This window comes from Lissotriton helveticus, chromosome 12 (genome assembly GCF_964261635.1).
Source record: "Lissotriton helveticus chromosome 12, aLisHel1.1, whole genome shotgun sequence".
NCBI lineage: Eukaryota > Metazoa > Chordata > Amphibia > Caudata > Salamandridae > Lissotriton > Lissotriton helveticus.
Window position 1 is genome coordinate 7770263 of NC_136073.1, and position 18101 is coordinate 7788363.

An 18101-nucleotide genomic window follows, 5' to 3' on the forward strand; every position below is an offset into this window, starting at 1 on the left:
GACGAAAGAGAGTGAGCATGCCTTACCATCACCATAACTATACATAAGACGAAAGCGAGTGAGCATGCCTTACCATCACCATAACTATACATAAGACGAAAGAGAGTGAGCATGCCTTACCATCACCATAACTATACCTAAGACGACAGAGAGCGAGCATGCCTTACCATAACTATACCTACGACGACAGAGAGTGCGCATGCCTTACTATCACTATAACTATACCAAAGAAGGCAGAGAGCGAGCGTGGCTTACCATCACCATAACTATACATAAGACGAAAGAGAGCGAGCATGCCTTACCATCACCATAACTATACATAAGACGAAAGAGAGCGAGCACGCCTTACCATCACCATAACTATACATAAGACGAAAGAGAGCGAGCATGCCTTACCATCACCATAACTATACATAAGACGACAGAGAGCGAGCATGCCTTACCATCACCATAACTATACATAAGACGAAAGAGAGCGAGCACGCCTTACCATCACCATAACTATACATAAGACGAAAGAGAGTGAGCATGCCTTACCATCACCATAACTATACATAAGACGAAAGAGAGTGAGCATGCCTTACCATCACCATAACTATACATAAGACGAAAGAGAGTGAGCATGCCTTACCATCACCATAACTATAACTATACATAAGACGAAAGAGAGTGAGCATGCCTTACCATCACCATAACTATACATAAGACGAAAGAGAGTGAGCATGCCTTACCATCACCATAACTATACCTAAGACAGAGAGCGAGCATGCCTTACCATCACCATAACTATACATAAGACGAAAGAGAGTGAGCATGCCTTACCATCACCATAACTATACATAAGACGAAAGAGAGCGAGCATGCCTTACCATCACCATAACTATACATAAGACGAAAGAGAGTGAGCATGCCTTACCATCACCATAACTATACCTAAGACAGAGAGCGAGCATGCCTTACCATCACCATAACTATACATAAGACGAAAGAGAGTGAGCATGCCTTACCATCACCATAACTATACATAAGACGAAAGAGAGCGAGCATGCCTTACCATCACCATAACTATACATAAGACGAAAGAGAGTGAGCATTCCTTACCATCACCCTAACTATACCAAAGAAGTCAGAGCGAGCATATCTTACATTAACTCTAACTATACCAAAGACGACAGAGAGCAAGCACATCCTACTAACACCATATCTATACCTACGACGACAGAGAGCGCGCATGCCTTACTATCACTATAACTATACCAAAGGAGGCAGAGAGCGAGCGTGGCTTACCATCCCCATAACTATAACTATACCAAAGACGACAGAGAGCGAGCATGCCTTACCATCACCCTAACTATACCAAAGACGACAGAGTGAGCATTCCTTACGATCACCCTAACTATACCAAAGAAGTCAGAGCGAGCATATCTTACATTAACTCTAACTATACCAAAGACGACAGAGAGCAAGCACATCCTACTAACACCATATCTATACCAAAGACGACAGAGAACGAGCATGCTTTACCATAACTATACCAAAGAGGACAGAGCGTGAGCATGCCTTACCATCACCCTAACTATGCCAAAGATAACAGAGAGCGAACACACCTTACCATCACAACAAGACCAAAGATGACAGAGAGCAAACATGCCTTACTATAACTAGACCAAAGACGACAGAGCGAACATGCGTTACCATCACCCTAACTATACCAAAGACGACAGAGAGCAAGCACATCCTACTAACACCATATCTATACCAAAGACGACAGAGAGCGAGCATGCCTCACCATAACTATACCAAAGATGACAGAGAGCGAGCATGCCTTACCATCACCATAAATAGACCAAAGACGACAGAGAACGAGCATGCTTTACCATCACCATAAATTGACCAAAGACGACAGAGAGCGAAAACACCTTCCCATCACAACAAGACCAAAGCCGACGGAAAACATTCAGACAGAGAGCATATCTTACCGCTGCCTCCGATTTAGGTAACTACTTTTCTGCTGCCCATTTTCCTACTCCGTGGAAACTTTACACATTAATAACTACTTGGTTAGATCGGGGGGCTCTTGGGTTACATCACAATTATGGCATTAAACGAGCCGACCCCTTTATCCCGTAATAGGGCGTTACTGCAATCTAGACCCCTACTTCACCGTCAAGGAGAACAGATGATCGACCAACCTTCGGGTCGTGGATTCCAGAGAGTTCCTCGAAGGTCTTGTCTCCCACCATGACTGCTGCCAAGTTAGCCGTGTAGCTGGAAAGGACCAGGAGGCAGAAGATGGCCCAGAGGTTCATCAGGACGCGGCCGGTCCAGCACTTAGGTGTTTTGCTGGAGACGGTCCTGCCAAAGAGAATGGCATAGCAAAGGTTGAGTGCTGAGGAGTAGGAGAAGACGGTCACCCTGTTCCGACCTTGCGGGGTCATGCCGAAGGGGCTTTTCCACTCATAGAGGGTCAAGAAGAAAGCCGTGATGTGCAGCGCCACAAAGATGCCCACCCACATGGTCCAGTGAAGAGGCCACATGAAGGCGCCGATCGGCGACGCCGTGTCCTTGGTGCGGACCAGTATGCCCAGGCTGGTGGAGAAGAAGGGGCTGGTGAAGTCAATGACGGTGCTCCTGGCAGAGTTAATGCTGAAGGAGGTGACGGCCATGTGGGCGGTGCCACTGAGCAGGTCACCCACCAGCCCCGTCCACCGCCCATTCTTCCAGGCGCCATACTTGCCGTCCCCAACGATGTACAGGTCAAAGTCAAACTGAAGGTCCTCAGAGAGCTTCTCCAGCAGGTCAATGCAATAACCATAGCAGCAAGTTTTTAAGCCTCTGGGGACTGAGTTATTCCCACTATTGAGGTCTCCGAAGAGCGCGTCCAGGACGGCGGACTCGTTGGTGTGCGGGTCCAAGCACAGCTGGCCGGCGGGACAGCTGCCATCGGCGTCCACCTCCCTGGTGAAGACAAAGGGGTGCTCGACCAGCGTCACCACCCGTAGCCTGGTGCGCGAGAAGCCAGCCCCACCGCCAGGGTGACGCCGCTGCATGCGGTTCTGCCAGATCCCTTCCTCCAGCTGCATCTTGCCTTGTCGCCAGCTTCCCACCGTCACCCAGGTGGGCTCGCCCAGCGAGTCGTGCACCAGGCTCCATATCTTGTAGCGGTGGTCGGTGTGAATCATGGACGTGTCCACCACGTGCACCTGCCCCGTGGCACCCTGGAAGGACGTGTTCGCCAGGAACCTGCAAAAGGAGGGACATCACAGTGAGTACACCAGTAGCCAATCTGAGGGGTACCCAAGTACTCACCGGAGCCATGTTGGGAGAAAGAGCACAGAGGCTGGGGTCCTGGTTATCAGGATCCCAGCAAACTACAGTCAAAACATAATGACACAGGGCAACAAGTGGGGGTAACAATGAAAGCAGATCCCACTTTCCTACAATTGCTATCAGTACTGTTGTTATAAACACAGTGAAGTAAGCCTTGATTGCTCACTAGTGCTATCAGGACCCTTGTTACAGATTGCAGTAAGCCTTGATTGCTCACTAGTGCTATCAGGACCCTTGTTACAGAGTGCAGTAAGTCTTGCCTGCTCACAATTCCTATCAGCACCCTTGTTACAGAGTGCAGTAAGCCTTGATTGCTCACTAGTGCTAACAGGACCTTTGTGCTGCCTGGGGTCAGGGTGGGGGTGCTGCTGCTACACCACCTCCCTCTATCGACCCTTCACCCTGGGCATCTCATGACGTCAGCCTAGATATGGGGCAATAGCTAAATTTGTCCTGAAACTTTAGATATTTGACATTCGATTTTAGCTTTGCCAAAAAATGCTGGTACCCGTCGGAGGATTACACCCTGGATAGCTCTCCCGAGCAGGGGCATTTCGGGGGGGGGGGGGGCAGCAGCTGCATTGTTTGCCGTCAGAACCACCCCCACCCCCACCCAGGCCAGGGTGGAGTGTTTGTAAACAGTACAACTAGGGACATGGAAAACAAATTGTGTGCTCTTGGGCAATTACTTCCAAATATATAGGCCTCAAACAAGCTGTGCTGCGTTGAAGCGCTGGTCCTTCTCTTTCACCAACGGGTTGATCTTGGGCAAATGATGTTCTCTATAAGCTTCTGTCCCCTCGGCTGTCCTTATGGGAGGACTTTGAGGCACGCTCGATCCAGGAATCCATTACTAAGGGGCGGGGTCATTTCCGGCCAGCGTCTGGAGTGGGTTTTACATTTATATACAATGACGATTACACCATTCTTTTGGGCGATACCGGACCGGAACTGACGCAGCCTCTGCCAGTGAACCATGACTGCACACTGTTCAGATCAAAGAGCTGTATTTCACATTACAATATCGTTACATTAAAGATATCAAGGCAGAGCAAACTTGCAACTCCTCTTACAGTGATTAAAAACACAATGCAACGATTCCTGAATCCACAAAGACATATTTCCCTTTTTTAGGCCACACATTGTTCAGCCTCATTATCTAGTTTGACAGGGAGCTAATGGGCCCTGTGCTGTTTAGTCTCCAGGGGCTGACTGGCCATTAATCCTCTCTGGGCCATGTCGAGGCTTGCGGGTGGCCTGCCATATCAGCGCTGCCCCCTGCTGGCTGAGGCTACCTCCCTGCCGGGGTGAGCATCCATCCGCATTAGCATATAGAAAGGTAAACTTGTTTCGAACGCTGCAACGTGCAGGGCGCCCTCTGTGCCTCAGCGTCTCCACGTAAACGCTTGCAGGCCGCTCGCGCGCTGCTCGTGCAGCCCTTGTTTACAGTGTCAAAGCCGCGGCGTCCCGCCGGGCCGCTGGAGCTGCCCGTTTGTCTCGCGTCCCCCGATCGATCTGTCTTTAGCAGCTCCAACAAGTCCCTCGGCCATCATTATCCTCCGCTCGGAGGACGCGCACAGAAGGGCCGTTGGGGCCTATTCACAAACTGCATTTTGTAGTACGTAAAGTAGTAATACGGTAGTATCATAAACCTACGGCGGGACATCTCTACCGCCACAATCTTTTCTCTGCAGAGATCTCCGCAAACCTTCGTGTACACTTTTGTAGCCAACGAGGGAGGGCAAGTGGGAGTGGCTGGAAAATGGGGAATACTTACTACAAAAGGGGACTCATTTAGTGAGGGATTTAGGGAGGTCGACACTACTGCAACTACTCAGTTAAAGAGACTAAACCCACTGCAATTCACACACTACAGTTCGTAAGTTACTACAGCCCTCAAGGTGAAAAAACAGGAGTAAATGTACTCCGGTCCAGCCTTGGAGTAAGTCAAGCACCACACGTGGGCAATTACAGGAACTGCAACGCACTCTCGTAGAAATTAATGGCGGGATGGAAATTATTACAATAAAAGCCCATGGGAGCTCTTGTTTAATTATTACAACATTTAAACATGTAATTTGTTTAAATGTTAAAAAAGATATATACTGTTTTTACATTTAATATTACACTTAATGTAAACTATAAAAATAATTTAAAGAGCCTTTTAAAAAATATACTACATATAAAAAATGCTAGTCAGGATTTCTTTTAATTATTGTTTATACATTAAATGTATTTTAAATACTTAATTGTGTATATACATTTAATTTGAGGGGTCAGTGTGCTTTACCATTTTATTAGTTATAGTTTAAAATAAATATGTTATGTTAATTTACAGTTATACTATACATTAAAATATTTGTAATTTGTAAAGAGTAATAAACATTGATCATTTCTGCTAAACTTTCCCACAGGGACATCTCCACCACGGTAGCCGCGATCACTAACACTTGTGATTTGAGGGGTTGGAGAAACGGAAGTCTACACCCAGGTGTAAATGTGCATTTGGAATGGTGAATAGCAAACAAGTGTAGAGTTACACCTGATGTAGTAGTTAATATACAGGTGTATTTACCCTATTTTCCTTTGTACACAGGCCCCTTGATGTCCCAATAGCTCAGGGTGGAGCACAGGAAAACAACTGTGGACAAGCCTGCAGAGACCAGATCGATCGGCCCCCTTCCGCATCGACAAAAGATCTGTTGATTGGTTGGAACTGTTGCGGAAGTTTGTTTGTTTCATGAATGCTCACCGCGTTACAAGTCCGAGCAGAGGTCCCTTGGACTTTGAGGGGTACAGACCTCTCTGCTTCCTTTATTCTTGCAAGTGTGAAGATTCATGCTAAACACTTATTCCAATTCCGGGACTTCTACTGGGGTCTTCACTGTGCTGGCACCTCCTCCCATTCCTTGGGACCCCACTCTACAAACCCCGATTAGATGAACCGTACAACGTATTCTTGTTTCGGAGAGAGAGTCGGGGTTTCTTTAAGGGACACCTATTTCTAATTCTCAGTCTCTGTACCGCGGTGGCTGTGATTATTACACGTCTAATCCTACTGAGACTGAACCCACTGCGATATTTCAGCTTCCAGCTGTAATCCCCGCACATTTTAATATTCTCTTGATATGCTTATATACTGGACTGAATATTAATTGGTAATAAAACTACTTAACTTCAACCTCGGATTCCTGGTCTTATTGTGGCGCCAGATGGGCTTCGCGAAGATTGAACTGTTTTATTATTGCAACTCCCTCAACCTCTCAGACAACTTAACCCCTTCAATGCTGATGACGGCCCCCAGCCGTCATTCATCACGGGGCTCGTGTGCTGATGACGGCTGGGGGCCGTCATGAACCCGCCCACTACGGAAAACGCCGCACAGGCGCAGAATCGCGCCCGCGCCCAAGGGGTTAAGAAGAACCATCAGACGAGAGATTGTAAATCACGCACAGGTATGTTGTGCTGCAACAGTCTAAATTTGACAACAGATGAGCTCGCGTTTCTGGGGTCCTCCACTTTCTTTTAGAGCATGTGTACGGTCACACCCCGATAACGCAGGAGGGATGCTTCAAAGAAGAGCTAGAAGTTCCAGCCGAGGTCATTCTGGTGCCTGCTGGACGCAGGAACCCTTATGATGTAAGCAGGGCCAGTTTGAGGGCAGTGCGACCGGTGCAGCTGCACCGGGCGCGGACCTGTGTAGGGGTTGCAGTTTTAGCAATAACTTATGACTGGAGAGATGGGGGGCACTTTCTCCCGGTGGTAGTGAGAGAATCTGAGAAAGTGGTCATGGGTTATAGGGGCGCCACATATTATTGTCGCACCGAGTGCCACCAGCGCTAAAACTGACGCTGCCTGTAAGAGCAGCCAGTGCCTTGAAGCCGTCTCCTTCTCAGAAGTGACCATTCCTTTCGGACCCCGTAGCCAGCTGCAAATATCAGAAGAGGTCTTCTCAAGCACTGGTAGCAAGACACTTCTGAAACAAACAATTTTTGTAATGGGAGAATATCTGTGGTGATATCACAACATGATATTTAAGCGCGCCCCACATAAGGCAAATACATGTGTGTTCAGTCCTCTGGAAACCAGATTACTTCTGCAAGAAAGTTTCAGCATTTTCTGATGGGTTGTTGACTGACCACCAACACTCAGGCCTCTCAGGATAATCCTATGACAGCAAAAGATCAATTTTTATCGAATAATGCTCAAACACTGTGTTCCAGCTTCACCCATAACTCTCTCACAAGATGTCTGCCTTGTTGAGGGCCCGAGCTCAGTAAACATTAAGGAGCCCACCTATCCCAGAATCGCATGCTCCTCAAGGAAGCCATCTTGTGTGGCCATGGTTGACATTCACGCGATGGCTGCCTTGTAGAGGCCATCTTGTGGAGCCATTGTTGACATTTTCATGCAATGGCTACCTTGTAGAGGCCATCTTGTATGGCCATTGTTGACATTTTCACGCGATGGCTGCCTTGTAGAGGCCATCTTGTGGAGCCATTGTTGACATTTTCATGCAATGGCTACCTTGTAGAGGCCATCTTGTATGGCCATTGTTGACATTTTCATGCAATGGCTGCCTTGTAGAGGCCATCTTGTGTGGCCATTGTTGACATTTTCATGCAATGGCTGCCTTGTAGAGGCCATCTTGTGGAGCCATTGTTGACATTTTCATGCAATGGCTGCCTTGTAAAGGCCATCTTGTGGAGCCATTGTTTACATTTTCATGCGATGGCTACCTGTAGAGGCCATCTTGTATGGCCATTGTTGACATTTTCATGCAATGGCTGCCTTGTAGAGGCCATCTTGTGGAGCCATTGTTTACATTTTCATGCGATGGCTACCTGTAGAGGCCATCTTGTGGAGCCATTGTTGACATTTTCATGCAATGACTGCCTTGTAGAGGCCATCTTGGGGAGCTAATGTTCCCACCCTACCAAGATGGCAGCCTTCTTGAGGGCCCAGACCAGCTTGAGGTGTCCCCTCTGCAAGAGGCACAGGGTACCAAGCTGCTGGAGGCAGTGCAAGCATCCTCGCCACACCCAGGCTGTGGAGCCAGGCTTACCTCCATGAGACGGGGGGCACCTGGCGCGGTGCCAGGATGGAAGCCCGGTGTTACCCTTCTAGCGGCAGGATCTCTAAGGGTCCCTGCACAGGCACGCGCACGTGTTGCTTCATCATTACTGGTGGTTAAGGCTGTCAGTCACTCCCGCCTTAGGGTGTTGTAGCAATGACTTCTGCGCACTCTGAAATTAATATTTCATTTTTCCTCTTTGGAACACCGCGTCGCCCATGGCGCTTTTAAATGAAAGAACAGAGATCTCCGTTCTCTGCAAACACTGCCACAACATTTCAATCAATCCCTGGCAGGGGCAGCATTATTTAGAGAGACTAAAAACCCAGAGTGACGACATGTTTGCATCTATGTATGGAAATGTGACTTATAAAGGGCACATCTAGCCACAAAACAGCAGGCATGTTTAGTTGGGGTTCAACAGTGGGCCCTGCTGGAGGAGGGGCTGTACATAACAAGAGGAGGTGGGTGATACCATTGGTGGGGGAACTAAGTCAAGCCTCATGGGGTGGGGGTGACCAGGAGAGTGGCATGGCTCCGCGTGGGACAAGAGCAGAGGGACAGAGTTGGTATATATGGGCTAATCTCCCAACAACAGCAGAGAAACAAAAACTTTGGAAATTCCAAATCTTGAACAACTGGTAAAGAGTTGGCCATGGCGTGGAGGGCAAATTTACATTTTAAACTCCATTTCTAGCATTTTGCGCCAAGTGCTCGTGGTTCTCAAACCTAGGTATTTTGAGAGTTTTGTGATGAAATGTGTGTTGTGGGGTCATGCTATCTCTGGACACTTATGTGAGACCACGTCATTAAGACCATCAGTGGGTGCGGGGGGCAGGTCTACGTGTGGCTGTGATGTCACCTGCGCAGTTGTGAAACAACATAGAGACACATTTGAGACAGCAAGCCATGCCCTGCCTCATAACACTCACCCAGAGAGGTAGCGGCCGGAGGACTCTCCCCACTTGTGCTTGTCGTAGCAGTTGACCATGTTCTGGATGAGGGCCAGGTCGGGCCGGACGTTCACCGCTGCGGAGATGGCTCGCGTGATCAGGCCGATGGCGTCTTGTATGAACTGCTCCATGGAAGGTCTGTTGACCTCTCCGTAGGCCAGCAGGCCCAAGGGCAGGCCTTCGGTCTGCAGCTCCTCAACGTTGAGGGGCGACCCGATCAACCAGTGGAACTCCTGCACGGTCAACCCGCAGTCCTTGGCGGTCCTGAAAACCAGCCCCGAACGCTGGGCGTCACAACCAAACAAGAGGAGCGGGCTGGTCAGCTCCCCTATGCTGCTGAAATGCTCCTGGAGATGGCGGACGATGCCGGCCTCGTCAAGCAGGTGAAGGCTGAGGACAGCCCTCAGGGATAATCCAGTGTTCCTGGTCAAGAACCCCAATAATCCAGAGGTGTCCCAGGTGTAGCAGGTAACCAGCGTCAGCTCGTCCCAACCATTGGTCTGGAGAACGTTGACCAGCACATCCATCAAGGCATCGGTCGAGCTCCTCGTGTCCATACGGAGGTGGTAAGGGTTCTGCGGAGACATGAACGGAGCACTCAACGTAAATATTAATTGACGGGAGAACACAGATCTCGCATGTAGAAAGAACACAACCTGGCACCTTGGACCGACATTTGAATACATGGAACATTTATATTCAAAGTACCCAACATTGTGTCCCTCCTGTTATCAAGTGACGGTCAGTGTCCACTCTCTGGATGAGGACATCACCGTCTCCAAGACATCAACACTTCACCTGCTCGGTTATCAAACGATGCTCAATCCACTTGTCTCATCAAGACTCGGTCTTGACGCGCCTGGTGGCCACCATCTGGTGGATAACAGCACCGTCACCCAGCCATCAAGGGATACATCTCATTCTTAACCCTGAGGCATTCTCACCTGGTCACCCTGGTCTGGACCAAGCCTTCTGAACAGTCAGAACCAGACCTGTCGATTGGTTCCAGACAGGACAAACATCTCTTTCAACCTGGAATGTCTGCACTGCTCGGTGCCAGACCTTCGCCCCGCCCTAGAGACGCTGGAAGCAATCGACCAATGCCCTACTACTGACACTACACGACCCATTCCATACACTAAGCCACAATACCTCCTGGCTTTAGAGAAGCCAGAGCAGTCTAACCACATTGGCGAGTGAGCTCTCCATCACCCTATTCCTGGTCTATGACATTTAGACAGTTCAAACCATGAGAAGGTGCTCCTGGTGACGCCACAGTGCAAGTGAAAAAGAGCCAATAAATTACAGACGCAGTGACCAGACAGTACATAGGACAATCGCAACCACTGGGGCACATTTCGATTGGAATCCTGACGAATAGACGTTCTGGATTTGATAGCGACCAATATTGTATGAAATGGTTGAGACAAAAAAAGTCGACGTTTCGACCCTTTTTAGTGATTTAAACAGGCTCTTCTTCAGGGCAGAAGAAACTGGAATCAACTTGGCCATGGAATTCTGATGTCGTCAGATAACATCCAAAAAACCAGTTAACATGACCTCAATCGTATTTTCAAACTCTTTACAAGGCTCACACAATGTGTTGGTGATTGACTCTAGCACCGCGGGGCAGCACTGCGGCGTCACCAGGAGCACCTTCTTATGTTCTGAGTTGTCTAAATGTCATGAATCTAGAATATGCAGACAATATAAAGGGATATTCTTGTTGCTTCTGTGTGCCTCAAGTTTATTGTTTGAGACCGCATGGATGGCACACGTTGTGGTTTCTCGATGGTGCTTCAGATAATTTCTATCAGCACACTATTTTTGAGTCTGTCATTAGTACGCGTGTTCCCTGGAATACAGGGTGCTCCTTGTTCCTGCTGGCTTCATGTGGCTGGGCCTACACAGCTTGACTCCGCTGCTCACTGTGTTGTCCTGAGTCTGGTACAACCCTCTACTTGCCTCCGGAAGTGCTCAGTCCTGAACTCTCACCCACTGCTGCTTCCGGCGCGCCCCGGAAGTACTCAATCGCAGTACTTTCCAGTGGTAGCAGGGGTGGGGCAGAATGGCCACATTCAAGGGGGTGGGGGTGAAGGCTGTTACCACATATAGTGTAACACACAAGTTTTTACATTTAATGACGTTTAATGTCTGCGCCGGGGACTTCTTTGAAAACATAATTCTTTCATAGTCAGAAAGATGGAATAGTTTAAATAAAACCCCACACAGGAAGCAGAGGTGCCCAGCACTTTATGTAACGCCAAGTACATCTTACGTCACACCGTGCAAAAAGAGAAAGATGCCCATTTAAAGGAGTTAATGTTACCCTAGAATCCGGCTTCTCGCCGATAGGAAGCACCACAGCGGGGCGGCGTCTTGCACTATTCACACTTGTGCACAGAATCATGCAACCTGCCAGGAAGCAGACCACAGGAGCCTGAGTGCCAATGTCTAGGGCGCCCTCCAATGCCAAGGCCTGAGGTTAGCACCGTCCTGGCGGGATTCTGTCTTTTTTAATTATCTGCATAGGATTATTGTGTTACAGACATCCAATAACAGAAAGCATTCACCACAAGTTATTTATCCGAGAACCAACTAACATAATAGCAAATACAATTGAAATTTTGATTCCGAGAAGGCGGTCTGGAGCAGCGAGGGAGAGGCTCACATGGGGCCCCAGCAGGTCGTGTGATTGTTTGCCAGGGCTTTGCCAGGTTCCTGGTGCCCGGTGTAGGTGGCGGGTGAGTACAGGGACATGGGTCCTCTGTTGTCCCCAGGCTCCACCCCCTCTGCCGTAGGACTGGCCTTCTCAGGTTCTGCCCCTAGACAAACAACCAACAAACGGTGGTCCTAATCCTGCGTGACGCATACATTTGTATTACAACACTAGAATTAACCCTGCGCGTAGTTTGCGTAGTAGCGCTACGCGTAGCTACGCGAACTGCGTAGTGCACTGTGCAAGCGGTCGTTTTCTGCCACTCAAGTAGATTTCTACTCGAGCAGCAGCTTTCTCAACGCGTACTGGTAGTTTCTCATCGCGAGCATACGCGACCACTCGCAATGAGAAACCTGACCTCCCCACGTTGAGAATCTCGTCGAGAGGTTTATTTTCCACGCTCGCGATCGGCAACTTGATGTTGCTCATCGCGAACGAGGAAAAAGTCCCGCCGGGATGTCACTTTGCTCGCTCGCGGGTGCCAACTTGATGTTGAAGACCGCGAGCAAGCAAAACATGACTGCTGCACTACGCTACGCGTGTTTGCACTGTGCTACATCCAATTCACGTAGTGCGAAGTAGTGCATACTACGCGAGCGTAGCGTAGTGCTTCGCCCAGGGTTAACTAGACTGTTGGGGGTTCCAATGAAGCGGCTCGGGCCAATAATGGCTGGTAGAGGCCCTTCTGCTCCAACAGTCCAGGGTTAGTCTGTTTCTCACGCTGCAACCCCACGCACCATCACCTTGGGGGTCAGGAACGTCACATCACCACTAGGGCAAGGATATTTCCCTGGACTCCTGGACCAAACCAAGGGGCCAGCACTGCACATCTACACCCCCCCCCCCCCCCCGCGCGCCTTGGCGGCGTCGACCATAAAACCATCATCGTCTTGCATTCAAAGTCAAGCGCCAGAGATTCCATTTCAAGACACTGCCTAGTGCACAAATGCTCATATAATTCATGGATTCGGAAGTTCACCTATTAAAAGCCCATCTCTAATGTCTTTATAATAGGCAACTTGTAGCACACCCAAGAAAAGACATCAGACCTCAGCTGTAATGACTTATTACAGCTGAGTTCTGATATCACAATGCCTGCAGCTGAGGGCAAATACAGGTCAAGACACAGAGTGTAATAAAACAGCTGCATAAAGAAAGGAAAACCAATATGAGGCTTTTCTTTACTGCTTTCTTTTTCTAGCTGTGCAGTGACAAGCAGAAAGGAGATATTTATGGCATCACGGTTATTTTTTGCACTCTTTGGGCAATTATAGGAAAGTTAGACTCTTTCTGATTGTTTCTACACATTCCAAGCTACTGAAACTTGTTTTGAAAAACCTGACTTGTATTAAACCAATTCTAATACCCAACAGCTCTTTTGAAGTGATTTTCTTTGCACTGGAGATTCTATTTTTATTCTGCATGATCTTTCTCTTACTTCAAAGTGCTAGTTACCAAGGATTTAAGTAGTTTGTGGAGAGGTGATGGTGTGACCATGTATTATAAGGAAGACCACCAGTTTTCTGTTTTTACAGATTTCTACAGATAAATACAGACAGAAAACAGTGGGTTTCCTGCTTCCATTTATTTTTTATGTATTTTTATCAGTGTAAAAATACAAATAACCAGGCTTGCTGCGCAAGACAGACATCAAAGTCTGATGGCACATTTATCAGATAAATAAATGTGGAAATATACAAGTTACAACTGTATTTGTTTAAAACCCTCGAAAGGCATATGTACAGATACTGATAATGTGGCCAGAAACGAAATATGGATAAATACAGACGGAAACGTTAAAAAATAAATACCATAAAACCAGCAACCATAATAATAAGGAATAACATATCCTTGGTGTACATGAGAAGGAGAGTGGTAGTTACCTTGGGGTTCCATAACCTTATTAAGGAACTCAGCCTTTGCCCCCCCACCCAGGCACTAACCTCCGGTACTCCCTCACCAAGCACTTCCCTTTAGGACCCCCATTTCACCCGGGCACCTACCCCTGTGACTCCCCTCACATGGGCCCTCCCTTTGGGAACCCCTCACCCGGCACCTCCCTTTGGGACCCTCTCACCCAGGTACCTACCTCTGGGATTTCCCTCACATGGGCCCATCCTCTGGGAATTTCTTAACCTGCCCCCCTTACTATGAGAACCCTTCACCTGAGCACCTACCTCTGGGACCACCAACTCACCCGAGCACCTACCTCTGGGACCACCATCTCACCCGAGCACCTACCTCTGAGACCACCATCTCACCCGAGCACCTACCTCTGAGACCACCATCTCACCCGAGCACCTACCTCTGAGACCACCATCTCACCCGAGCACCTCCCTCTGAGACCATCTCACCCGAGCACCAACCTCTGAGACCACCATCTCACCCGAGCACCTACCTCTGGGACCACCATCTCACCCGAGCACCTCCCTCTGGGACCACCATCTCACCCGAGCACCTACCTCTGGGACCACCAACTCACCCGAGCACCTACCTCTGGGACCACCATCTCACCCGAGCACCTACCTCTGAGACCACCATCTCACCCGAGCACCTACCTCTGAGACCACCATCTCACCCGAGCACCTCCCTCTGGGACCACCATCTCACCCGAGCACCTACCTCTGAGACCACCATCTCACCAGAGCACCTACCTCTGGGACCACCATCTCACCCGAGCACCTCCCTCTGGGACCACCATCTCACCCGAGCACCTACCTCTGGGACCACCAACTCACCCGAGCACCTACCTCTGGGACCACCATCTCACCCGAGCACCTACCTCTGAGACCACCATCTCACCCGAGCACCTACCTCTGAGACCACCATCTCACCCGAGCACCTCCCTCTGGGACCACCTCTTGCACACGCGGCATCTCACCTCTTGCATGCGCCTCACCTCTGGGACCACCTCTCGCACGCGCCTCACCTCACCTCTGGGACCACCTCTCGCACGCGCGGCGCCTCACCTCTTGCATGCGCCTCACCTCTCGCACGCGCGGTGCCTCACCTCTTGCATGCGCCTCACCTCTCGCACGCGCGGTGCCTCACCTCTTGCATGCGCCTCACCTCTCGCACGCGCCTCACCTCTGGGACCACCTCACCTCTGGGACCACCTCTCGCACGCGCCTCACCTCTGGGACCACCTCTCACACGCGCCTCACCTCTGGGACCACCTCACCTCTGGGACCACCTCTCGCACGCGCCTCACCTCTTGCACGCGCCTCGCCTCTGGGACCGCCACGCGCCTCGCCTCTGGGACCGCCACGCGCCGCGCCTCGCCTCTGGGACCGCCACGCGCCGCGCCTCGCCTCTGGGACCGCGCCGCGCCTCGCGGACCGCGCCGCGCCTCTCGGACCGCCACGCGCCTCGCCTCTCGGACCGCCACGCGCCGTGCCTCACCTCTCGGACCGCCCCGCGCCGCGCCTCGCCTCTCCTCTCGGACCGCCACGCGCCTCGCCTCGCCTCTGGGACCACGGGACCGCACGCGCCTCACCTCACCTCTGGGACCACATCCCGCACGCGCGGCACCTCACCTCTGGGACCACATCACGCACGCGTGGCACCTCATCTCTGGGACCACCTCTCGCACGCGTGGCACCTCATCTCTGGGACCATCTCGCATGCGTGGCACCTGTGGCACCTCTTGCACGCACGGCACCTCACCTCTGGGACCACCTCTCGCACGCACCTTACCTCTGGTACCACCTCTCGCACACGTGGCACCTCACCTCTGGGACCACCTCTCGCACACGTGGCACCTCACCTCTGGGACCACCTCTCGCACGCGTGGCCCCTCATCTCTGGGACCACCTGTCGCACGCGTGGCACCTCATCTCTGGGACCACCTCTCGCACGCGTGGCACCTGTGGCACCTCTTGCACGCACGGCACCTCACCTCTGGGACCACCTCTCGCACGCACCTTACCTCTGGTACCACCTCTCGCACACGTGGCACCTCACCTCTGGGACCACCTCTCGCACACGTGGCACCTCACCTCTGGGACCACCTCTCGCACACGTGGCACCTCACCTCTGGTACCACCTCTCGCACGCGTGGCACCTCATCTCTGGGACCACCTCTCGCACGCGTGGCACCTCATCTCTGGGACCACCTCTCGCACGCGTGGCACCTGTGGCACCTCTTGCACGCACGGCACCTCACCTCTGGGACCACCTCTCGCACGCACCTTACCTCTGGTACCACCTCTCGCACACGTGGCACCTCACCTCTGGGACCACCTCTCGCACACGTGGCACCTCACCTCTGGGACCACCTCTCGCACACGTGGCACCTCACCTCTGGTACCACCTCTCGCACGCGTTGCACCTCACCTCTGGGACCACCTCTCACATGCGTGGCACCTCACCTCTGGGACCACCTCTCGCACGCGTGGCACCTCATCTCTGGGACCACCTCTCGCACGCGTGGCACCTGTGGCACCTCTTGCACGCACGGCACCTCACCTCTGGGACCACCTCTCGCACGCACCTTACCTCTGGTACCACCTCTCGCACACGTGGCACCTCACCTCTGGGACCACCTCTCGCACACGTGGCACCTCACCTCTGGGACCACCTCTCGCACACGTGGCACCTCACCTCTGGGACCACCTCTCACATGCGTGGCGCGGCACCTCTCGCACGCGCCTCACCTCTCGTGCGGCGCCTCACCTCTTGCACGCGCGGCGCCTCACCTCCCGCACGCGTGGCACCTCATCTCTGGGGCCGCATGCGCGGCACCTCACCTCTGGGGCCACCTCTTGCACGCGCCTCACCTTACGTCTGGGAGCACCTCACCTCTAGGACCACCTCTCGCACACGTGGCACCTCACCTCTAGGACCACCTCTCGCACACGTGGCGCCTCACCTCTGGGACCACCTCCCGCACGCGCCACACCTCTGGGAACACTGTTCACACCTGAATATGCTACAAAGCTGCTTCGGCGCTACATAATACCCTGTCCTAAGACGCTATACAAATGCTCGTAACTCTGCCAGCCACAGCGCTGGACCACCCACCACCTTGCCCTCTTTTAGGCGGTAGAAACACTGTGAGCGAAGTGTCCGCGAGACGCCACTTACAATATATGCCCTCAAGGCCTTGAGCGGCAGCACATGACGGATAGTCTGCGGCAGCGCTGGGATTCAAGGTGGCACCGGAGCCATGAGCCGTCCAATGACGAATAAATCGAGAGCAGAGGAGGATATGTGGCAGGATGAGGGGGCCCAGAGACACCCAGCAGGGGCCAGGACTGAGGCTGGCCCTCAGCTGGAAGGAGGGACCTGTGGCCCTCAGCAGGGGCCAGGACTGAGGCTGGCCCTCAGATCGAAGGAGGGACCTGTGGCCCCCAGCAGGGGCCAGGGCTGAGGCTGAGGCTGGCCCTCAGCTCGAAGGAGGGACCGGTGAGCCCCAGGCTGGGGCCTCAGCCCAGATTTCAGGTTCTAGAGCACAGGGTGAGGGCCCATCGCCTTTAGGGGTGGAGGGTCAGAGGAACTGAATGGAAATGGGGGCGGGGGGAGGTATGCAGCACAAATGCCCCCTCGATCTCTGGTGTAAGTTCAGAAAAAGCCACAGAGCGAGTGTAGCAAGTCAGTAAACTCTGTCTACGTGGATGAGGTTGGGGGCGGTCTAGAAAAATGCTTTACATCATATTGTCAATTTGTTATTGATATGTTCTGGCTTTGTGAAGCAGACAACTCATGCACACGAAGGGGGGCGGGGAGCTAATGGGGGAAAAAGGTCCATTACCCGTGCTCCCAACATAATCTGTGTAAATCACTGGAGGGCCACGGTTTCTAATGGAGGAGGCCGCCTCGTCGGTGGCGCATGGTGTGGATAAAGCGGTGCTGAACTACATGCGCGGTGGAAGGTTGGAGACAGCCAGGGAATCCCTCCTAATTGGAGGGTGGCCCTCACACACCCGTGCGGGCGTCTTGCTTCATCATAGGGCGTTGCTCCTCGTGCGGGTGTCTTGCTTCATCATCGGGCGTTGCTCCTCGTGCGGGTGGCGCTGCAGTCCCC

General features: G+C 51.7%; 1 protein-coding gene across 1 annotated transcript in view; it reads right to left on the reverse strand.

Annotated features, from left to right (window-relative positions):
- The window catches only part of GRIN3B (glutamate ionotropic receptor NMDA type subunit 3B), a 115138-nt gene that overhangs the window by 55713 nt on the left and 41324 nt on the right, over window positions 1-18101 (reverse strand). Inside the window, exons 2-3 of the mRNA XM_078670534.1 lie at window positions 9337-9932; window positions 2193-3243 (exon numbers count right to left, since the gene is read on the reverse strand). Coding sequence (XP_078526660.1) covers window positions 2193-3243; window positions 9337-9932 — 1647 coding nt within the window. The remainder of the gene's footprint in view (window positions 1-2192; window positions 3244-9336; window positions 9933-18101) is intronic.